This window comes from Bos indicus x Bos taurus, chromosome 26, assembly GCF_003369695.1.
Source record: "Bos indicus x Bos taurus breed Angus x Brahman F1 hybrid chromosome 26, Bos_hybrid_MaternalHap_v2.0, whole genome shotgun sequence".
NCBI classification, from domain to species: domain Eukaryota; kingdom Metazoa; phylum Chordata; class Mammalia; order Artiodactyla; family Bovidae; genus Bos; species Bos indicus x Bos taurus.
Window position 1 is genome coordinate 41,412,637 of NC_040101.1, and position 25,211 is coordinate 41,437,847.

The 25,211-nt window shown below is 40.5% G+C and overlaps 1 protein-coding gene across 2 annotated transcripts in view; it reads left to right on the top strand.

The window, feature by feature from the left end:
• The window catches only part of RNLS (renalase, FAD dependent amine oxidase), a 277,521-nt gene extending 274,064 nt beyond the window's left edge, over positions 1-3,457 (top strand). Inside the window, exon 7 of one of the 2 annotated variants that reach the window (XM_027529542.1) lies at positions 1,637-2,186. In XM_027529542.1, the coding sequence (XP_027385343.1) occupies positions 1,637-1,789 (153 nt within the window). In that variant the 3' untranslated portion in view covers positions 1,790-2,186. Of the gene's footprint in view, positions 1-1,636 lie in introns of both variants that reach the window. The other variant, XM_027529543.1, reaches the window with a different exon arrangement.
• Positions 3,458-25,211: the final 21,754 nt, after the last annotated feature.

The following is a 25,211-nucleotide window of genomic DNA, read 5'->3' on the forward strand; positions in this document are numbered from 1 at the left end:
TCTTTAAAGGTCCATATCTTCAGTGATTCAAGAAGGAAATAATTGTACCACCTCCTTTTAAAGACAAAATATGGCATATAAATAAAAATATCTATGTAAAGTTTTTATGGTTTTAAAAAACTATAAAAACATTATGCTAACTCAACCTATCAAGAAGCAAAATCGGCTCCATAATCCAAATAGCATTTATCACATTGCTTGATTTTTTGGTGTGATTTTTAAACAAGTAAATTCTCATGGGTCTTATTCTGCTTCTCTTCATGAAAACACTGTATGAGAGAGACCAGAACCGCCATGTAGTCTATGCGAAATGCACCCCCTGAAGCTGTGCAGGAAAGTGGTCCCAAGGGAGACTGTCTTTATAATAGCTTTGAGTAATTTGGTTTTTTAGGGAGTTTTTGGTGCTTCAGTAGCCAAACCATCAGTATCCAAGATAAATACATTAATCGCCCACTCATTCCCCTCACTGTGAATGTTTGTTAGCAACATATGTTCTAATTCAGAGAATAATTTTTCCAATAATTCTATGCCTTTTTCATCATTTCAAATATTCTAAACTTGGTTCTACAAAATAAGTCCTAGACCTCAACTGATTCCCCCTTTTGGCGCATAAGCAACACTACATTCTTTGCTGTCGTTGTTTACTTGCTAAATCGTGTCCTCCTCTTTGCAACCCCATGGACTAGATTTTTTGTGACCCCAAGGACTGTAGCCCACCAGGTTACTCTGTCCATGGGATTTCCCAAGAAAAAAAACGGGAGTGGGCTGCTGTTTCCTTCTCGAGGGGGTCTTCCTGACCCCAAGGTTGAACCTGGGTCTTCTGTGTTACAGGCAGATTCTTTACCACTGAGCCACCTGAGAAGCCCAAGCAGACTTTATTTGAAACAAAATATTCCTCTTATCTTACCTCTCAGCTATGTTCCTTCTTCTAGTCAGTCTCCTCCCCCAGCACACGTGCATGCACTCACACACACACACACACACACACACACACATTGGCTGTGGTACATTTACACATCTTACTCCTTCCCTTTGGAAAGCCTTATACCTGCTTCCTTCCCTGGCAAATTTTGATGTTTCCATTAGACCTCAAGTGAAATGACCAGTCACACCCTATTGAAACGTTCTCTGTCCAGTATGCTGGCCTCCTCCCATGCGTTTTTATAGCGCCTTGCCCTTCTCTCTGTCTTAGTCCTTGGACACTTACATGCCAGCAGTTGTGCTGAACTGGAAACTCCTTAAGGATGTGACCCTTTAAATCTCTTTTGTATTCACCTTGTCTGGCATGTAGCAGGTTCTCAATACTTGGTGAATGATTTCATGAATTTCATTTCCCCCTAATGAAAAACTTCACTGTACTTCCAACCGATTTAGCAGATCGTGACCTATTAAGTTTGAAGTTCAATACACTTCTGATTATCTTATCAAATGACTGAAAATGTGAACGTTTAAGAATTTCGGTGTAAACACTTGGGCAAGGGGAAAAGTTCAGGGGTCTTAACCTAGTTTTCCTTGCTCTTTATAAAACGTCTTGATTTCTTCAGGTAGAGAAGCTTCTCCAGCTGGGCATTGACATGATAGCACAACAGAGCACTGAATGTCAATTGAATTTTTTTTTCTTTTTTAATATTTTCAGGTTACAAATGCTGCTGCCAACTCTCTTGGTCAAATGACTCTTCACCTCCAGCCTCTTCTTGTGTGTGGGGGGGATGGATTTACTCAGTCCAACTTTGACGGCTGCATCACTTCTGCCTTATGTGTTCTGGAAGCTTTAAAGAATCATATTTAGTACTGCCTGTATTCTTATTTTTCACATGTGCTTTGGGGTTCTTGTTTTCACAGTTTTCTGTCATTGATTATTTTGTTTTCTCTTTTGTTGAGAGAAATTACTGAAAAATTGTTCTTTACTGATTATTATTTTTCACATGGAGTATAAAATCAATTTTATAATTTCAGTACTTACAACTCCTACAAGAAGGAAAAATCCCTTGTATTTTATACTTTTTTCCACTTTTCTGAGTTGCCATGTCTACCCACTCCTTGTTGGAGGCAAAGTCGTGCTTAAGAAAAAACAAATAGCTCTCCCCCCAAATTCTGTCAAATCCAAGTAACAGTTCATGTCCACAGACCTTTGTTGTCCTTTTGAAAATTTCAGTCCCAAATAAAGAATAATCTTTATAAAGACATCGTGATAAATCTTCAAGTATATCCTTGGTTTGATATTTTTTGCAAATTGCTGAACTACAAGATTTCTCCAAACTGTGGAAACAAAGGGTAATTTTTGTTTCTCGTTTCTCTTCCAAGTTATTAAATGCTCCTGAATTGTAGGTCACATATGTCATCATCTCTAAGAACGCAGTTTGGAGGGCAACTTGACTGACAAAGAAATGTCTCTTCAAATTTTCAGAAAATAACCAGATTCAACTTGACTTTCCAAGTCACACAGTACTTTTTAACCTTAAAAAATCCAGCCTTAATGGGAAAGATAAAAATTAAATAGAAGCTGAGAGAAATCATATTGATCTTTACCTTGTGCTATCTCCTGTGGCTAGTGCTCTTTCTTTTATGCCCTCTCCAGTGTGTGCTGCGGCATTTAGACTGTGTCAAGTTTAATGAATTTAATACAAAAAAATTTTACTGAACCAGAAAATAGATGCACTTAAAATAGTTCAATATTTGCCAACTTAGCGGTTCAGCATATCACCCGCACGCATCGGTGACAACCCATGACTTGCTGGCTCGAGAGAAATTGATCCCCAGCCTTCTGAACAAGCTACTTGTTGCTAATTTAGAAAGCAAACTGGCGAGTTCCATTTTGTCATTTTGAAAGGAAAGAAATCGTCACAGCCTCTCAGATCATTGCAGTCTCTCAAACTAAGAAAAGTTCCACAAAAGACCCCTTAGCTTGGTAGTATTTAAAATCTCACACTGACGTGCCCACTCTCGGGCATTCACATATGCTTGCATGGGCAGAACTTGTTTATGGAACTACAAAGTGGATTTTTTCTATGGAATGTTCTTATACATCTCCTACTTGCAATCAATTGATGGAAAACTGAAATGCCTACGTGTGGTTAATGTCACTAATTTTTGATAATATAGAAAGGAAAAGGGAAATTAATGTGATCTCTTTTATGATACAAGGAAAAATATTGAGATTTCTTTCATCATTTTGGCCTATATTTGATGAACATTTGTCTTTATTTTGGTTATACCCTTAAAATACGGTAGCAAATATATTGAATATATTAACTATTTTGTTTTTAACTAATATACTTCTGGAGCCATCTGACTGAAAGCATCCTAAAGCTTTAAAGCAATGTTATATTTGTTTCATGAGTGTTTATATTCCAAAGAAGAAAAAATTATTTATAAAGGTGGGATGTGTTGCTTAGAGAAAGTATGCTAAGCCATTACGGATGAGTTATTTTTTATTTAAAATATTTTTTAATGTGAACCAATTTTGAAAGTCTTTATTGAATTTGTCGTGATATTCTTTCTGCTTTGTGTTTTGGCCATGTGGCATGTGGGATCTTAGCCCTCTGATCAGGGATCGAACCCACACCCCCTGCATTGGAAGGCGAAGTCTTAACCACTGGACCACCAGAGAATCCCACTGATGAGTTTTAATATCTGTTCATTCTAAATGTGTTTCCCTAGTAATTGTGTATCTGCTTAGAAAATACTGTAGCAATATGAGAAAAGATATACAACCCTGCTTAGTATGTAGGTCATTGTTACTTTGCTGATTTAATCATTTGAAAACTCATTTTACATTTTGATCCATCTCTGACAGAAACAGACCAATTCCCTGATGCTCAAATAAGGAAAGAAAATGTATCAAAAGCTTATGTTCTCTATCTTCATTTACCCCTTCCTCCTTAGAAATTGAAATAGATATGGGACTGTCTGTGCTAGAAGCCGTCCCAGAGGCCATAAATTCAGAGGCCGGAGATTCAGATGGCCAGGATGCCCTAAAGACCCAGGGCAAAGGTAGCCAAGTCCCCTGAGAAATACGGGTCAGTACCTTTTGGAAAAGGGTGTATGTATGTGTGTCGGCTCCCACAGGACCACACAGCACCACAGTACTTCCAAACAAGAACTTTTATTAATCAAACACAGTCAAGGAAATCTGCTCTGTTTTGAAAGGAGCATATTCAAGTGAGGAACGGCTTGAGCAGTGGGGTGATTTAATACTTGTTTGCTGATAAATATAGCCTTAGCTGGAATAAAACCATACGATGCAGGGCTGAAAAGCTTAATTACTAAACTGTCTATGCACGTCTTGCTCAGGCAGCGAGGGTGACAAATTATAGCAGTCGAGTAGTATATTTCACCTTTGGCATTTCTGAAGGGGAGAAGTATGTCTAAAAACATCGAGTAAGCAGTAATAATCCCAGACCAGATATTACTGAGGGAAAAAAAAAGACATATTATTGAGTCACCAAGTCTTCTGTGCAAAATGCCATCAACCCCACCCCTCCGCCTACTTGGTACCTTGTTAAGTAAAAAGAACAAGGTCAATTTTACATTTATCTTGTATTTTATTCTCATCCAAGTATATGTGCATATGTATGTGTATGTGCTATGCTCAGTCGCTCAGTTGGGTCCAACTCTTTTGTGACCCCATGGACTGTAGTCCACCAGGCTTCTCTGTCCATGGGATTTCTCAAGCAAGAATACTAGAGTGGGTTACCATTTCCTACTCCAAGGGAATCTTCCCGTCCCAGGGATAGAGCCCACATTTTTTTGCATCTCCTGCATTGGCAGATGGATTCTTTACCACTGAGCCACCTGGGAAGCACAATATATATAAATTCTGGCATTACTTTTGAAAACTCAGATATTGATTCTCCCATCAACTTGAATAAAAAAGCATCATTGACTGCTTTATATTTTAGAAAAAAAGATTATATATATCTAAAACATATATATGTATATTTCAAGTGTATCTGATATATATGTATTTTTTCCATCCTCCTAATATCTTGTAAAATAAACAGAGCAGGGAATTATTATTCACATTTGACAAACGAGGAGACGGAGGCACAGAGCTTGGCCAAACAAGGTCGCATCATCAAATGCAGGTCAAGAACCCGGGCCTCCCGTGACCCATTTCCATTACGTGGCACCGTGCTGCTGCCAGATGAACACGGTAATTAAAGCTGAACTGAAATATTGGTTGGAGGTGCAGTCAGCACCATGTGGTCCCCTTACTGACGTTTCATTTCAGAGAGCTAACACTAATCCTGATGTGGTGTACACAGGAGTCTAATACGGAATATAGTCTCTGTAGGTACTGACGAAATGATTTATATTCTGTTATTTTCATTTGCTGGTTTATTTCCTTCTTTGGGGGGCACTTGCTGTGAGAAATGGTTGCATCCTAATGACACTGAATTTCAGCCCAGCAGTAGCTGGTTAGCAAACAGGCTCCCTCTGCATCCAGCCTTTCCTTCTGTACTCCTCTTTGTCTCTCCATTCCCTTTGTTTCATTCTGTCCTCTATCGGTTTCTACCATCACTTTCTCCCCTCCCATTTTTTCCCCTCCCGCTTCTTACTCTGTGTCCAATTCTCCATTCTCAGAAATCTGGAATATAAATACAACCACATTATGCTTCATAGCATTTGTAATTTTTTGCTTTAATCTCTTTTTTCTACAATTCAAAGCAGTCAATCCTGCTTTTTAATCAAGTTGACAGGATAGTCATTATCTTGATTTTTCCAAAGTAATGCCAGAATTTAAAACTATCTGTAGCTTTCAAGGATCTCAGTGCTAATAACCTAAAATATGGTACCAGGCTCTGTGGTGGACATAATGGAATATAATTAGCCATCTCCACCTAAGATGCTAGTTAGGGAAAGACAAGTCCATAGAGTGGAAGGCAGTAATCACAGACAGTAGATAAGATACTGGGAATCCTAAGAGAAAGAACCATGTTTCCTCTCCAGAGAGAGGGTCTCCAAACAGAAGCAGGGATCCATCAGGAAAATAATTCTGGCAAAATCCCTCTGTACCACACCATAACTGGGCAGCCCTGGCTGCCTTTAGGAATCCAAACTGTGTATCAGAGTGGTCGGGAAAGTGAGTACTTTCTGTGGAGAAGGCTCAGTAAAACACAGAACGTGGTCTCTGGGAAAAGGAAGGAGCCTCAGCCAATCTCAGACTAGCTGGTGCAGGACTGAGTTGCTGTATCCACTCTGGAATGTCCTTGTGTTTCAGCCAATAACATCTGGCCAGGTAAGCCAGGAATGGTTGAAATGGTACTATGTCCTGTGTTTTCTTCTCAACAGACAGAAATTATAGTCCGCTTAAGAGTTCACAGCAGAATCTATCAAATGTGCCTGCTAAGGAGAAAGAATTTCCAAAGAATGTGTTAACTGAAAGGCACGTTAGAATCATCCTGGAATGTCTAAGTTTAGAGGGCCTTGGAGACCGTTTAGACCAGTTCTTAGCCATCTTGGATTTTGAACCTACTTGAGAAGCCTGGGAAAGCTATGAGATTTTCTCCCAATAACAACAAAAATAAGGATGCATATGTGCAAATAGAATTTGCATACTATTTTAGAGCCTACTGGCTCTCTGCTTGTTTTTGTAAATAAAGTTTTATTGGAATACAGCCTTGCCCGCTTGTTTATGTATCATCTGTGGCTGTTTTTGCATTACAACAGTAGAGAGGGATGTTTGCCATAGAAACCATATAGCCTACAAAGTCTAAAATGGTTACTATCTGGAATTTTAAGAAAGATATGTGCTGACTCCTGTTTTAGGAGGTTACAAACCCTCAAAAATCTATTTTTAAACACTGAAGGGGGAGCTCCATGGACCTCAGATTAATAACCTCTAAATCTGCATCCTATCAATTTATGTAAATATAGGCTTATCTTAGATGTAAACATTTGGTCCACTACTCCTTGATCCCATGCCCCATCGTAAATCCTTTAAAGCAAGCAGTACTATTTTGCACATATCCCCTGGAGTTAAATAGATCTGTTTTAATCCAGACTTTTGCTCCTCATTCTGTGACCTTGCAGTTAAACAGCTACACAGCCCCTTCATCGTTGAAAACTGAGTTAATGGTAGCTGCCTCGTAAGATTGTTATAAGGCTTAAAGATACATAAAACCTTAACAAAGTGCTGGACGCATAGTAAGTGCTCAATAAATAATAGCAATGATGATGATGATGATAAAGGGAATAAGAGTAAGGAAGAAAATGTAAGCAGATCGTGTGCCTCAGAGACCCCTGCAAAGGGCAGTTTCCTCTGCATTTATGTAGGACACTTAGGAGAGTTGATGGTAAGAGTTTGTTCACTGACTAAATGCTGATAAAACTCAGAAGCTTAACAGCTCTAGAATCTCAAAACCTTCATGAAACAGAACAGTAGGGTCTGCCTGAGACCAGGTGGGGGCCACTTTCTCTTTTCCTGTCATAGCTAATAAGTATATGCTTGGGGAAAAGGGTTTGCTCTAACATGGTCCTTGGAAAAAAACCAGGATAGGTCATGACCAGGAGTAGGGATAATGTAAAATAGAAGTGTTCTGTGCAGTGAATGGTGTCTTCTTAGCAAGTATGTGTGCTGAATGCAAAGAATTGCATGCTTGGATTGGATTCTGCTGAAGATTATTTACTTAATCTCTGAAATGCTGTGAAAACTGGGAGTGAGTAATTTCACATTCTTGACATGTTTGGCTAAATATGCAGATTCATTTCCTGTCCCTGGCCTTCACTTTAAAAAGCTCAACTCCTGGTAAATTCTGTGATATCCTAAACTTACCACTTTCTAGATGTGTAATCTTGGACCAGTTTCTTATATCTTTGAGCCTCAGGAGATTCATCTATAAAATGGGGACACTAATTTTTCCTGCCTTAAGGTTAGGGGTTATTTGAGTGTCTTAGAACATAATATGTAAAGTGTTTAGCACTGTGCTCTGCACATAGAAAATGATAAATGTTAGCTGTTACTGTGAATCTTACTATTAGTGAAGTGGGATTTAGGAAAATAATCTGTCTCATAAGCATCCCACCATCTACAGGTAGCTTTAAACCTAGCTAGGCAGCCACTTTATTACCTGTAAAACTCACTGGGGCCTGTATTCAAATGCCACCATAAGTTTGGCTTCATTTAAACTAAATTTTTGTCAGAAATTCTTATTGACTCTTGAGTGAATGAGTGAATAACTGCCTTATGGCTTGTTGCTGTGCTCCTAATGTGCTTGCACAGCACGCTGTTTATCCCCAGCCACTCTAGTCTCCCCACGCTTGTGATACCAATCACACGTGTACTAACTGGTTCAGTATCTACTTGCCACCAAAACTGGCAAGATCAGCACCATCAGGGCCTGGCACATAGGAGGTACTCAGTAAACAGATGTTGAAGAAGTATCAAAGAAAATCACTGCTGATACAGAATCATCCCATAGAAGAAAAATGTACCAACCTTATCTTCAGTGTGCTGGTGCTCAAACGCTCAGTCGTGTATGACTCTATGCGACCCCATGCACTGTAGCCCACCAGGCTCCTCTGGCCATGGGCTTCCCCCAGCAAGAATACTGGAGTGGGGTACCATTTCCTCCTCAGGGGATCTTCCCGATCAAACCCACGTCTCTGTATCTCCTGTATTAGCAGGCAGATTCTTTACCACTAGTATCACCTGGGAAGCCTTATCTTCGGTAGAGAAGATAATTACAAAAGTACCTACGTTCTCCCTACTTCAGAAAATCCCTGCTTTATGCTCCCTCTCACGTTGGGAAGTCCTTATTTGGAGGCGGGGGAATATGGGAGAGCTGCTCTATGTTTGAAACTGCCTAATAAACACTTGTATTTCACTTTTCATTTTGCCTAATATATAAAGGTTTCTGCCTCTGAAGCCAAACATTTGAGCAAAGAAATGCACCAGACTAAAGAAGCCTGATGAGCCTGTTTTACATTTCTTATGAGAAACTGAAGTCATATATATTGAAAATTATTAAAATTAGACAACTGAATTAGCTGAAGAGAGGAATTAACGGAATTTCAATTTAAATAATTATTAACTAGAAATTCATTTTTGGATCAATTTCTGCATTTTTACCTTTCCAGAATACTTGGTTCACTTCTTTTTTCTTTTCAGTGCCTCTGGTGCACATGGCATATTAAAGTTGGATGAATCTTGCAAAGCCTTTGAATCAGGATTTCTTTATAAGGTAGTAAACTCTATTACTACTCTATCACTCTATAAAGGACTTCCCCGGTGGCTCAGATGGTAAAGTGTCTGTCTACAATGCGGGAGACCGGGGTTCGATCCCTGAGTCGGGAAGATCCGCTGGAGAAGGAAATGGCAATTCACTCCAGTACTATTGCCTGGAAAATCCCATGAACAGAGGAACCTGGCAGGCTACAGTCCATTGGGTCGCAAAGAGTTGGACACGACCGAGCGACTTCATTTTTTATTTTAAACTCTATTGGGAGAGGTTTGTGTGTGTGTGTGTTTTCTTTACTTTGGAATTCCCCAGTACCCAGCAGTGTTTGTCACAAATTGAGTGACTAATTCAAGAAATTTAGACCATCAGATTTTAGGAAGCTACATTATATAATTAGAAGATGTAGCAAAAGAAAAGATCTTTCAAGTCCAAAAAGATACCAAAAAATGAAAATGAAAAAGCTTTTGAGTCTTACTTATGTAAGTTCCAAAGATAAGAATCATGTCTGACTTATCTAAAATATATCCCCCTAACCTAGCACAGAGTGGCTCACATAGTAGACCCTGAATAATTTTTTATTGAATGGTTAAGTGATTGAAAAAAGGAAAGCTTATGTGAAAATGAGCGTTAGATTCTAAAAAACCCAAGAGGAAAAATCCTAGAAATATATTATTTAAAATGAGCCATCTCTGGGTAGCTGGTGTGCTTGTGTATACATACATGTGCTAGAGTGAGGAGGGGAGGGATGCTTTTCCTATGCAAACAATCAGCGTAGCTTCTGTGGCAGTGTGTTCTGCATTGTGGTTTATCATCTACCAACAATGTGTACTCAGGGTTTATTGGATCACATTTATATTTCTTGGTATTCTCTTTATTAGAATTGATTTAAAGGTGACAAGATTTAGATCTAGTGTAGGATCCACTTCTACAAGTCACCAACCTCAAACTCACATAGTATGTTTTAGCCATTAAAATAAACCATGTTTATTTACTTTTTGGAAAACAACCTATTTGCTGCAAACCAAAAGATTGTCCCAAAAAAAGTGTAATACAGAGGTCATTGTGGAGAAAACAAAAACTAGCAAGTGTCACTTCATTGAGAGAAGTATATTATCCAGAGTGAACAGTACTGTGACAAATAAGCTCTGTATTAGAGGAAAGAGCTGAAAGAATGTGTCTATAAACAGGAAATCTGTTCATTTAATAAACCATAATAATAATAATAACCTTATAATCATTTCAATAAATGCTAAATATTGTCATAAAATTAGCATATATAACTGATATAATCAATAACATATATAACCAATGGTAACTCATAAGAGGGGGAAGCTATCTTAGAAGGATAAAGATTATTTTGAAACTATAACAGATATCACAATTAAGAACCAATTGCTAGAATTATCTACATTAAATTGGGAAGACATAAAAGATCCTTGCATCAATGTTTTGAAATTTCTAGGGAATGCATTAAGGCATGGAACATATTTAAGAGATGTGAACACTAGAAAAGAAAGGTGAAATGATTACTAATTTCTGTCAATATGATTATACATCTTAGAAAACTCAGATGAACTAACTTTTCAAATTAGTAAGACACTTCTAGTCACTAGAAGTGTATTGAGTATTGAGTATTCTAAACACTCAAAGACCAATAATTTTTCTATATGTTAATAATGCAAATATATCATATTCTTTATTAACAAACAACATAGAATACAAAAACATATCTCCAGGAAAATATATCTAGAATTTATATAGGGAAATATTTTTTAAATCTTAATATATTTTTTTAAAAATTGAGTAAGTAGAAATATATACCATGTCCCTGTAGGAGAACACTGAATATAATGAATTTTTCCATTTTCCTCTAATTATTCTATAGATTAAACATAATCACAATGGGATTTTGTTAATATGAAACAATAAATCTAGAATTCATCTGGAAAAAATTAATAGATGAAAGTAAGTAATAAGTTTATGAGCAAGCAGGCCATAAATATTGAACTTATCAGCTATTAAGATAGTGGAGAAGGAAATGGCAACCCACTCCAGTATTCTTGCCTGGAGAATCCCAGGGACGGGGGAGCCTGGTAGGCTACAGTCTACAGGGGTCGCAAAGAGTCGGACACGACTGAGCTTTTCATGCTGCTGCTGCTGCTGCTAAGTCGCTGCAGTCGTGTCCGACTCTGTGCAACCCCATAGACAGCAGCCCACCAGGCTTCCCCGTCCCCAGGATTCTCCAGGCCAGAACACTGGAGTGGGTTGCCATTTCCTTCTCCAACGCATGAAAGTGAAAAGTGAAAGTGAAGTCACTCAGTCGTGTCCGACTCTTCGAGACCCCGTGGAGTGCAGCCTGCCAGGCTCCCCCATCCATGGGATTTTCCAGGCAAGAGTACTGGAGTGGGGTGCCATTGCCTTCTCTGAAGATATATTATAGAATTAGGTAAATAAAACAATTCACTAATGATCCTAGAATTGACATAAATAAATGGAAATAATGGCTATAAACGCACTTAACGTAGTAAAGGAAACATTACAAAGCTATTGAAAAAGGAAGACACATGCTACAACATGGATGAACCTTGAAGATGTCATGCTAACTGAAATAAGCCAGTCACAAAAGGACAAATAGTGTATGATTCCACTTACATAATGTTCCTAGAGTAGTCACATTCAGAGACGGAAAGTAGTATAGTAGTTGCCAGGGGCTGGAGGAAGTGAGGAATGGGGAGTTAGTGTTTAATGGTACAGATGAAAAAGTTCTGAAGATGGATGGTGACGATGGTTGCAGGATAATGTGAACATACTTAATGCCTCAGAACTGTACACTTGAAAATGGTAAATTTTATGTTGTGTATATTTTACCACAATTTTTAAAGAAGAAAAAGAAGTTGATATTTCTTACATTTAAAAAAAGGAGTAGGAGAGCATTTACAAACCTATAAGAGAAGCATGAGGCCCCTTATCTCCAGCAGAAAAATAGATCGCGTCTATTCTTCCCCCATTAACATCCTATTTAACAGAAAAGGCCAAAAAATGGGAGAAAATACACACACGTATGAACATTTTTCACTTGGTAAGTAATCAAAATACAAACCTATGTATGTGTATATACATATATATGGGCTTCTCTGGTGGTTTAGATGATAAAGAAACTGCCTGCAATGCTGGAGACCTGGGTTTGATCTCCGGGTCAGGAAGATTCCCTGGAGAAAGACATGGCAACCCGCTCCAGTATTCTTGCCTGGAGAATCCCATGGACAGAGGAGCCTGGTGGGCTACAGTCCATGGGGTCACAAAGAGTCAGACATGACTGAAGCAACTTAGCATGCACATACACATATATATGTATACACATGTATATGTGTGTGTAGGGTTTCCCAGGTAGCGTTAATGATAAAAAACCTGCCAGCCAATGCAGGAGACATAAGAGACACATATTCTATCCCTAAGTCAGGAAGATCCCCTGAAGGAGGAAATGGCAACCCACTCCAGTTTTCTTGCCAGGAGAATCCCATGGACAAAGAAGCCTGGAGGGCTACTGTCCATAGGGTCGCAGAGAGTTGGACACGACTGAAGCGACTGAGCACGTGTGCACACACACATACATGTACAGATGCACACACGCATACATGTATATGTGTCTGTTCATGTTTGCCTTATGAATAAACAAAGGAATATAGATTTGAAACCATAACAAAATGCAATTTTTCATCTATCAAATTGATGATTTTAAGATTACTAACTTCTAAAAGGAGAAGGAAATGGCAACCCACTCCAGTATTCTTGCCTGGAGAATCCCATGAACAGAGAAGCCTGGCAGGCTACCATCCATAGGGTCGCTGAGAGTCGGACATGACTGAAGCAACTTAGCACAACTTCTAGAAAGAGATCAAAACTGTTAGAAGTTAAAATTTTCACAACCTCTCTGAAAAGTAAGTTGGCAATATGTATCACATTTTTAAACATGTTTTTTGACTTGATAATTAACACTTCTAGGAATCTATCTTGGAGAAGGCAATGGCACCCCACTCCAGTACTCTTGCCTGGAAAATCCCACGGATGGAGGAGCCTGGTAGGCTGCAGTCCATGGGGTCGCTAAGAGTCGGACACGACTGAGTGACTTCACTTTCACTTTTCACTTTCGTGCATTGGAGAAGGAAATGGCAACCCACTCCAGTGTTCTTGCCTGGAGAATCCCAGGGACAGAAGAGCCTGATGGGCTGCCGTCTGTGGGTCAGACACGACTGAAGTGACTTAGCAGCAACAGCAGCTGCAGCAGGAATCTATCTTAAAGAAACAATCCAGGATTCAGATAATAATTTATATTGTTGTATGTTTATTTAAGTATTAGTTATTATGATGGTGGAAAACTGTAAACAGCCTAAATAAACACTAATAAGAAATGGCTGAATAAATTCCAATAGATCAAAACAGTGGAATTTAATGCAGTCATTTGAAAATATGCTCTTCAAGGATACTTGCCCATCTGGAATAGTTCTATGATACAACATTAAGAGAGATCACCCCAAATATGTAACAATAAATTCAGAATGTATTATGGTCTTTGTTCTATTAAAATAAAAGGTGCATGTCATATGCGTTTGTGTGTGTATATAAAGAAAAATACACTAAAATCTTAAAGTTCTGAAGGTGGTGGGATTGTGAGTGATGTTTATACTTTTTCAGTATTTTCCAAGGAACTGACAGGCTGCCAGTTGACCTTGTTTTAAGGTACTCCAGGGGGCAGAACCAAGACCAGTAGCATTAGGAAAGGAACTGAAATTAATATGAGAAAGAAATTTCTAAGAAGCAGAGCTTTCCAATCTGCAGCAGAACTCTGGGGGCTTCTCTCTGCTTGCTTTCCTGGACATGTGGTCACCAGCTAGAGTATTCCACAAACTAGAGAGGTCGCAGGAACTGTGCTGCCCAACCCAGCTGAGCCATAGCACCTAGGGGAGGACAAGGGAGGTGGGGATCGAGGTGATAGAATGCAGATTCCTGGGTCACGCATACCCATCTATCTGAGCTGAACGTCCAGGACTGACGTCTGGAAATTTGCATTTTCTTTAAATTTCTCCAGAAGATTCAGAGGCAGTCAGATAATTTCTGCATTGGAGAAGCCACAGATTAGAAGATTTAAGGTTGCTTCCCACGTGGAGACTCAAAGCGAGCCTGACACTCAAAAGTCTGGAGATTTTCTGACTACTGACTGTAAAAAACCAAGGAAAGGCAGATGTAGAGAAAGGACTTGGGGACACAGTGGGAGAAGAAAGCGGGACGAACTGAAAGAGTAGCACTGACATATATACACCACCATGTGTAAAACAGATAACTAGTGGGAAGGGGCTGAATAGCACAGGGAGCTCAGTGTTGTGTGATGACCTGAAGGGGAGGGGGAGGGAGGTGGAGGGAGGCTTAAGAGGGAGAAGATGTTTATATTTACAGGTGATTCACGTTGTACAGCAGAAACCAACACAACATTGTAAAGGAATTATCCTCCAATTAAAAATAATAAAACCAAGGAGAGTAGTATAGATAAAAAGGGAAATATGCTGGATGGGGCTGGAAGGGAGAATGGAGTCACCTGATGTTCAGCACTGCCCAGTGTTTAATCATTTAGGCATTTAACCTCTGGTCTAGGAGCCCCTCACCTTGGAACCGAGTGAGAGAATTTTCTTGTTCTTAGGAAAATGCATGCTGAAGTATTTGGTAGCATGAAAGTCGCTCCGTTGAGTTTAGCTCTTTGCGACCCCATGAACTATGCAGTTCATGCAATTCTCAAGGCCAGAATACTGGAGTGGGTAGCTGTTCCCTTGTCCAGGGGATATTCCCAACCCAGGGATAGAACTCAGGTCTCCCACATTGCAAGCGGATTCTTCACCAGCTGAGCCACAGGGGAAGCTCAGTAGTAATCTAGTAGTAAAGGGGCGTTTTTTGTCTACAACTAACTCTCAAATAGTTCAGAAGAAAAAAAAATTAGATGAGGAGATGAGAAAATGCTAATGTAGCTAAGCTAGAAATTTAAGTAAAAGATAAATGGACATCTTTGTCCTATTTTTTAATCTTTTCTGTAAGCTTGAAATTTTATTAAAATAAAATGCTACCCCATCAAAAAAGACAATTTAAAGACAAAGCAAACATAATGGTAATCCCTAGTCCACTTGAATCTAAATCACCAAGCATGCTTTTTCATTCATTCATTTATTCAACCGACATGGATCAAAGGCTTATTCTGTACCAGGCTCTCCATTCAAAACACTTGGGATGTATCAGAGATCCAGCACTTTTCTGCCCGCACACTCATCACAGTAGAGTTTGGTTAACATAAAATGCAGATTCGGGGGAGCTCAAGACTGAGTGCATTAGAATCTCTGAAGCAGGGACCAGGGATCCATAATGCATAAGATTTCCTGCAATGTTGCTTATATACATTAATGCAGAGCTGTTTTTCAAAATATGGACTTTGATCCATAGTGGTTTATAATAGCAATTTCGTGAGCAAAGAATTTTTTTACATTAAAATAACAGAAAAAGAGAAAACAGAAAAAGAAAATAAGACTGCTGACACATGGTAAGAGCCACTATAACTTTGTAAAACTTTGGTTTCCATGCCTTGAGTCACTAAGTAAACTAGGTTTCACGTAGAAAACCACTGCTAGAAAATATGGTATGTAAAATATATCACTTCTTTTTTCCTCTCTAGCCCCTGTACCCAACAGTTTCCCCTTAGTCCAGATTGAGGGCTATTGAGAGCCTGGGGCACAGTCACAGCCCTGAGAAGCAACAGGCCGTTCCAGGAATTTGACTCACTGGCTGTATCCCTGGCGTGACAGCATTTCCTTTTCCTTCTGCGTAGGGCTCAGAGCCGCACCGTCCCACATATGGCAATGTCTCCAGCATGTCACCTCACCTCTTTTGAAGGACCCGACAGAGCATAGCACGCTGTCTATCCTGGCTCTTGTTGGCAGAGATAGAGCCACCACAAGAAAGGAACTTCTGAGACTGAAAACTTCCACCTCCCTGGATGCTTTTTTGAGGAAACAAGAACACAGGACACAGCACAGCCCCTTTTCCAGGCCACAGTGCTGGGTGTTTAATTCAGGCTCCTCATGTCTGGTTGAAATCCTATGTAGCCCATACTTTCTGACCCAGATGAGACAGAACGGTTGTCTTAAATCAAAATGAAACAGGATGGGGTTAACAAACCCACATGAAATGCGCTGAAGACTCCTCTTGGGGAGCCCAAGAGCCTGCTGAGCTGACCAGACCAGGGACGTTCCTGTGGTTGACTTTTGAGCTGGCCACGCAAGTTTTGTTGTCACTAGAAAGAGAAATCCACAGGCCAGTTCAGCAGAAATGGTCCCCTGGCTCCAGGAAGGGCAGCCGTAGGTGAGTCATCAGCAGTTCAGAGGCCTGAGAAAGGCCGCTTTCATCTCTGTCTCATGGCAAGAGGAGTCTCTCTTAAGGAACTGAAAATGGAATTACTCAAACTAAAAACTGCTAACCTCACCAGGACGATTCCTTTCCTGACCCGAGAATGGGAATTGCCATTGGTAAACCCCCGCAAAATGAATGTGGCTCATCAGAAAAGGGCAAAGTGAGATACTCTCAGATGTATTTAGTGACATGTTCACAGCATTAGAAGCCAACCCTTCCCCACCTCAAACCAAAGCACTGCAATGCTTGATTCTGTGCAGTTGTGGTAGAAATGTCCTCTATCAAAGGCAGATTCTAGTACCGCAAGCCAAAGATAAATAACAGAGGAAATCATTGAGACCATGACCTCTCAATGACCCCCTGGAGCTAAATCTTTGCTAGACCTCAGAATATGAAACAGGCCACCAAGCCTGCCAGCAGCAGTTTGTGTATGAACAGCCTGGACGCCATCTCCGCCTGCAGAAGACTGGCTCTCTAGAAGCTTGAGAAGAGAAATCCCAAAGGAATTTCTTGTTCTATTCCCCGAAGCAAGGCTTTGCTGTTTAGGTGAAGAGCCCTCTTCTGAGAAATGAGCTCATTCCTGGGCCTCTGCCAGGGTTGCCCTGAAAAGGTATTTGCCTGGGAGTTGGGATGGAGTCTACCTCCTGTCCAGTGTGAGATATTAGTATTTGAAAAATGTGTTCTCTCACTAACTAGCAAATAAAATGAACCTCGGGATCTCACAAGGGTCTTCTTCCCTCTGCTGATTTCAGTGACGGATGTAGATCATCAAACATTACGGAGTGTTTGGTAGCTGGCGAGGATTGTGCGAAGTTCTCCAGGGATCGTGAGCTGAACCAGACTCAAGTTGCTCCTCTGAGGAAGCACTATGGTGTCCCCTCTTGAGACAGCATCACAGCACAGGAAAGAAACTCCTGGCTACCACTTCCGGTTTAGAAACCCCGGAGGTACAAGACAGCCACTGAGACTGAAGGAAGCCAGTATTTAACAGTCAGGGTGTGGCCTGCTCTTGGACTGTCTGGCTTGATGACTGAGGCAAAGCCAGCTAAATCTTCAGAATAAAAAATATGGAGAGAAGCTGGAAGATAAACCTGACCCTCGGTGCAATAGGAAGGAGACCTTGATGGGAGGAGGGATTCAAATGATCAAACAAATTGGCATCTGTTGGCTCTAAGAATCACCCAGCAGCACAGAGGTCGACCGATAGAGACTATATAAGTAGACACGGATGTCATTGGGTTTTTTGTTTTTCACTCCTTTTTCTTCTTGTCAAAGAGGTCATCTCTCCCCCAAAACCTAAAATAGCCCCGAAGTTTAGAAGGCGTATGGGTCCTCTTCTCAGAGTATAAAGGATTTGGGTGAGATAAGTGGATTTCCAAGTATGCGTCAGTCATGGAAGTTTTTATTCAGACCAAATTGCTTGTTGTCTTGTAAATAAATGAACCACATACAAGGAAAGCAGCCCTTCAGGTGGAAGCAGGACTCCCACTGGGTTCCTCTGTGTGCTCCATCCCTCAGTCATGTCTGACTCTTTGTGACCCCATGGACTGTAGCCCTCCAGACTCCTCTGTGGAATTCTCCAGGCAAGAATACTGGCGGGGTTTGCCATTTCCTGCTCCAAGAAGTCTTCCCGACCAGGGATCAAGTCCACATTCTCTTGAATCTCTGGCACTGACAGGTGGATTCTTTACCACTGGCTCTACCCTGAGAAGCGCCTGAGTTCCTCGGAAGGGTCTTCAAAGTACAGTTTAAACCAAGACTAAGAAGAACTCAGATCCTTGCTGCCCGATTCTGGAACTTCATGAGCCTATGTCCCCTCAGAATTCATGACTTCTGTCCTTGACTTATCATGCGGCAGTCATCCAAATGGCTTGTTTAAACCTTGTGAAACCCAAGTGTCCCATCTCACCATGTCTAATCTCTAGGAGTGAGCTAGCCAGGCTTTGGTTTGATGATGGGTGAGAATAACCACTCAGAGCTAGTTAATGTCTCTGTCACTTTGGTTTTCTGCCACTGCATCAAATAAGCAATGAAAAAATAGGAAGATAGGGGAGGGGAAAAAAAGACAACCAATAAACTTGTGCTCGGGACCTTAGTTTAGTATCCTAATCCTATCCGCACATAAAGAACCAGCTCTCAGGGATTCTGTCGTCAATACTCTTTTGTTCAGAGAACTGCCAATTCACACCCACTCCTTGTGAATGCTAAACCAGAGTCTTGTTCACGAAAACATTCTATTCAATCTCATGGTTATAAAATACTTTTTAAAGTTGCCAAAGAAGTCTGATAGATGTGATTCCCCTGGATTTTGCATTATATTGCTTCTTCCCCCAAAGAAGATACCCCTCCCAACATTTCACTGATCTTTTATTATAGACTCCAACAATTTGCTGACTTCAGGGAACATGTGTTAATTGTCTCCCTAGTATCTACTGTCTTTCTTTCCAAAGACTTCTTTGGATACCTTCCCTTTTCCCATCCTCAGTCCATGTGATCTGGGATGGGGCACCCCTCCTACATGTTTGTTAATCAGCACCTCACACAATGTTGGTCACAGCAACTGGTTCCAGGTCAAAATAAACATGAAATAAACTCATTCTATCAGGTTGAAGCTCAGAACCTTGCAAGAGTTTCCCAGGGGACTGGGATTTGTGAAGATCTCTCACCAGAGCTCCAGTAGCCATACCACTATAGAAGGGTTGCCATTAAGAATAGGGGTCCTAACTGTGGTATGATAAAACCATGAAAACCAGAATAGAATCCTTCTGTCTGGAGGGCCGTATCTCACCCCCAAACTCTAGGTTGTTGGCCTGGTTGAAAGAGGATAATTTCACCACTTTAAAAAGGAACAGAAATAGAAATGCCAAGAGTGTGAAGTATTCTGGGACTACTGGGCATCCAACATGCTGTGTTAATCACAAAGGGGAAAAGCCCTCTCTTTTGGCCAGGAATCAGGGGAGTTATTTTGGGAGCAGCCTCATCAGTGACCCAGACATTTCCATTTGAGTTCCAAAGTTTCAAAGAACATAAGCCTTGAGAATCTTTTCCATTGGCCCATGTTTCTTTCTCCACAGTGCTTTCTGCACAAATCTGCTACAAATCCAGCATGCACCGTCTCCAGGGAGCCTGCAGAGAAGCAGATCATTGTCATTAGAGAGGGTGAGCTTTCCTGGGAAGTGACTTGTCTGCCCATTCAAAAGACCTCATGGCTCATAGTCACCTGTGTCTTAACTAGCTTCATTTAAAAAGTATTTGGAATGCTACATGCTGTGCTCAGTTGCTTCAGTCATGTCCGATTGCTTGAGACCCCATGAACCATAGCCCACCAGGCTCCTCTGTCCATGGGACTTTCCCGGCAAGAATTCTGGAGTGGGCTGAGATTTCCTCCAGGGGATCTTCCCAACCCAGGGATCGAACCCACATCTCCTGCATTGCAGGCAGATTCTTTCACTGCTGAGCCACCAGGGAAGCCTTCAGAATGCTATACATACCAAATTTTACCAGCCTATCTTCTGTCAGAAAAGTGCCCCATATCAAAAAGCCCAACAAATGACAACCATTTCTACAATTTTTATAATGTTTTCAATGTGAATGTCTCTAACCTGAGCCACTAAATGCCCAAGAGATGAAGGAAGAGGGATTCAGAGAAAAGTACTGCATGATATAAGCCTTAATGGGATGACGGACCAGTACTCTACTCAGGTAAGCTCAGACCTTCCTCTTCTTCAAAAGAGAATGATATACCAGTTATAGTAACCAATACCAATTATGCACTTCTGCATGATCTCATTTTATATTTAGACAAATCCTATCAAGAAAGTAGTATTTGTATAATCCTCTTTGAAGAAATGAGAACACCCAGTCTCAGTGTGCATAAATAATTTGCCTAAACTAACCCAGGGAGCAAATGGCTGAGCTGAGACTTGAACCCAGGCCATCCTGAATCCAAAACCTGGACCCTTAACTACACTTCCCTATTTCCCAAATCATTGCGACTTTGGGAGAGCCTGAGCTTACACATTTGATGGGTTATTGTTGTTATTTAGTCACTAAGTCATGTCTAACTTTTTGCAATCCCATGGACTGTAGCCCACGAGGCTCTTCTGTTCATGGAATTTTCCAGGCAAGAATATTGGAGTGGGTTGCCATTTCCTCCTCCAGGGAATCTTTCCAACCCAGGGATGGGATCGAACCCACATCTCCTGCATTGGCAGGAGATTCTTTACCACTACTGACAAAGCACATTTGGTGGAAGGCAGCTCTTTTTAAGAAAGATAAAAAAAATATATGAAAACAAAATTCAGCATAGGGCTTTAGAAGGGGTTCTTGTAAGTGAGAGAGGCTGAAGCTTAAGCTCTGTTAACTTCCCAGTAAGTCTGCTTTTGATTGGAATGATGCCATTATTGGCAACAGTGTTAATATGAAGAGTGATAATTATTCTTTGAATGCAAATATATGAAAATCTGGTTGGTTTAGGATTTTAGGATTTACTTTGGAAAACAAAGTTGTTCTGGGTGCTCAGAGATCCTGCCTGCTCCCTTCCCAACCACTGTATAATTTCTCTGCATCTGAGTTACACCCCACCTGCTCAAAGTTTCTCCATATTATCCTTGCATCTCTATTGATCTGCCTCACTTTCAACTTCTTAATAATAATTATAATTATCATTAACATTACTAGAGGTGCAAGGCACTGCTTTAAGCAACTTTTTCATTGCTTGTTAGAAACGTTTCAGATGAGGAAACTGAAGTGCTGAGAGAAATCTGCACTCTTAACCACTATACCAGAATGCTTCAAGTAGCCCAGGTCAATCAAACATCAACACAAGAAGACTCCACAGAGGCCAGAATAAAGTACAGTAATCACAGTGTCTTGATATAGTAACAGACATAAGGCTAGATGTTCTGTAAATCACAGACCTAATGCCCTGATCTGAAGTCTCCTTTAGGCACTTGTGAATAGTGCAAGAAGAAAAATATATTTCAAGTCAAGTCAGCTATTCTGAGACATACAAGACCTTGAAATCTGTGATTTATTGATAAGAAATACATTTTTCTCCCTGGGTTGCAACTGTTGAAGAATAAGCTTGGCAGTGCCTGAATTTATTATTTATCATAAGTTTTATACTTTTGTAGTTATTATTGAATTGCTCATACCAGAAAGTTGTGCTTCCCCAGAAAACTGGTCGCTAACCAGGAATGGTGCCAGAGAAACTAGGAGGGTTGTGTCAGATTATCTGGTCAAACTGGCTTGGCCAACTTCCTGGGATTGAAGCGCCAAGAAGAGCACGTATCTGAGTCATGTTCCATGAAGCTCGGTGTTTGAAGAAAACTCAAAATTTATCTCATTTACAGATAAAGGTGATGAGACCCTAGATGCCAGAGGTCACTGAGATCATGAGCATAGTTCATTCAAAAAACTAGTTGAACAGATTATGGAGCTAGGACAGAGGACTTTCCACTGCCCCGTGTTACCCCATGGTTAAGACATGCCATTGGGCACTAGATCTATAATACTTCAGTTAAAAAGATAATTCTATCTATGACATACGTGTACAAGGTTTTCATTGGTCTGAGCTCTGCCTACCTATCACCATCATCTCCTAAAATCCCTCAGGATGAACATTTGTTTGTTTTGTCTTTGTGGCTGTGTGGCGTGTGGGATCTTAGTTCCACAACCAGATATCGGACCCACACCCCCTGCATTGGAAGCGCAAAATCGCAACCACTGGACTACCAGAGCAAGACCTCTCTATATATATTTTCCAGAAAGTACTCACTATGCACTTTTGTCTTAGCTCTGGCTGCTGTACCAAAATACCCTAAATTGGTGGCTTATAAATAAAGGAAATGTATTTTTCACATTTCCAGAGGCTGAAAGTCTGAGATCAAGGTGTCATCACGGTTGGGTTCTGATGAGAGCCCTCTTCCAGGCTGCAGACAGCCAACTTCTTGCTGTATCCTCACAGGGTGGGAAGTGGGGGCACCAATTCCATTCATGAGGGCTCCACCTTCATGACCATGGTGGTCAATAGTCCTCCATTCAAATATCCTCCCCTTGGGAACTAGATTTCAACATATGAATTTTGGGAGGGGGACACAAACATTTGACCCATAACAACTCTCACTGCTCTGAGCCTTGTGTAGACTGCTTTCTTCATCTGGGCTGCCTTTCTCCTGATTCTCCATCAAATGAACTCCTTCATTTTTCAGAACTCACAAGTGTCACCTTCATCATGAAACTTCCCATGAAGACTGCTCATACTCCACCCATCCATCCAGAAAGGATTGGTCTGATCCTTCTGTTTCTCAGTGCACAGTTCTCAGGGCTTTTAGCACTTGCCACACTGTTTTTGGCTCTTGGTTTAATTTTATTCCCTCCATTAAACTCTGAATGGCTTAAAGTCAGAGATTCAATGTTGGTCCTCCTTTTAGTCACTTAATGCCTAGGCTCTAGTGAGTACTAAAAAATTGTTACAATAATCAGTGACCTTCAACACCCATAATAATCCTAAAGGGAGGGTCAGGTAGGGGTAGATATTATCAGGGCTCACCAAGGCTTCTGGTTCTCTTCTTGAAGTTAAGCACCTGCTTTGGCTGATGAAATTTAAGTAGAAATGACATATGTCACCTGCACATGTAATTATCTAAGAGCAGGCACTCTTTTCCCGTGCAATGGTGGACCCTAAATTCTCGTGTTTGTTAGACAACATCGTAAGGTGGGGAAGCCTCAGTCACTGGAAAAATAGTATGGGTGAGAAATAGATCTCTGTGGTCTAAAAATCATTGCTATTTTGTATTTGTTACTGCAGCATGACTTAGCCCTTCCAAACTAATACCAATAGGGTCTCATGTTATCCCCTTTTTATAAATGAGTTAAGGTCACTCAGGTGGTAAGTGTCAGAGTGAGCATTCAAACTCTGTTAGGATGTCATGTTAGACCTTGTTTTCCAGACCACTGTGGAATAGAAAAGGAGGAAAGAAATCAGTCTTTTTCCATGCTTGAGCATCCCGACTGCTGCTTCCTTTCCAGCTGCCATTCATTGTCAGGGATTGGTAGAGCTGCTGTTCCTTCAGAAAATATCTAAGCAAGTTCTGCTGTACCACCTTCCCATGTGTGGGAAAGTGGGGACATCCACAATGCACTTTAGCTTGAGAGATTTGAGCTTATCAGTAACAGCGTCAGAGACTGCACTTTATTTCCCCCACTTTCTCATGATCCCTGTGCCAAAGATCTTTGGCAAAGGGATGAGCCTATCTTTTCCAATATCCAGACATCACAGGTTCCTAACATTCAAGGTAAGAGCACCTCTATAGAATCTGATCAAATGGTTTTTATTGTGACCCAATGGCCAAATCTTAGGCCAGAGATTTATTGCTAACCATCATCACCTTAACTCACCTTGTAGCTTTGAATTTATCACTTTTCCCATTATTTCCGTTTGTTCAATTGTAAAAGAAAAGAATGAATATTTGCCATCATCAAATAATAATTGTGCTTTGCATGGAAATGAGCAGTCATGATTAGCATACATATCAGAGTTACACAGTTAATATTAATTATCTCATGTATTTCTCACGACAGCCCTAGGAGAAAGGCATTATTATATCCTCTGTTTACAGCCATGGAAACTGAGGCTCAGAGAAATTAACTAACTCGCCCAAAGGTATCAAAATAAATGAGTTATGAAGTCAGGGTGCAGACCTGACTTTAAAGACGGTTCTTTACACAAGTCAAATTAGGATTTATTTAATAGGATACAGAATGCATAGTTTTAAACATTTATCTTTGGTGTCCAAAGTCCTTTGAAAATGTATGCCTAAAAGACTCTCTTACAGGAATTACGATTAATGTCACAGTCAGTCAGTGATATTCATAAACTACTCTTTATGTCCTACCAAGAATAATGACAATAACATTTTACATACAAGACTGCCTTTCAACTTCTCAAAGAACTCTCCCTATTTATTGATGCATTTTATTCTCCCAGAAATACTATGGTTCCTAAGACATGAGGTTGAAGAATTTGCCTAGGGAGTTATTAAGTCTTCTCACTCTTCATTCAGTGAAATTTCTTCCGGGAGGAGAAATATCTGTTCATGCCTATATGATTTAATTATTTTATTGGATTTTTTTTTAAGGTAAAAGAATCAATGTTTGTTGTAACAAACCAAACAGTACAGATATTGTTTTCAGATAATCACCTTTCTCCTTCTTCTTCCAATCCCACGCCCCGCCCCACCCCACCCCCCGCCAACCAAAGGTATCCATGGCAACAGATTGGTCTATAATCTTTCACTTATACTCTGGATGATGAAAATCTATGGCTTCTAAGATAATACCATAGCCTGGGTCATGTAGTAAAATGCACTTCCTCCAGGAAGTCAGAAAGTATAATTCTGATAAGTTTTAGCACAGGAATCCATCTGGTATGCTCTCACTGACCCTAGAGTCAACTGCTGGCTCCCCTACTCATGCCTGCATCCCTCCTCCTAAAACTCTAGGCCTCCCAGCCTGACCAGTTACAAACTAGGCTCCCAGAATTAATTGGCGCTGGTTGAGTTTAGTCTGTTCCCAGTTTCTCAC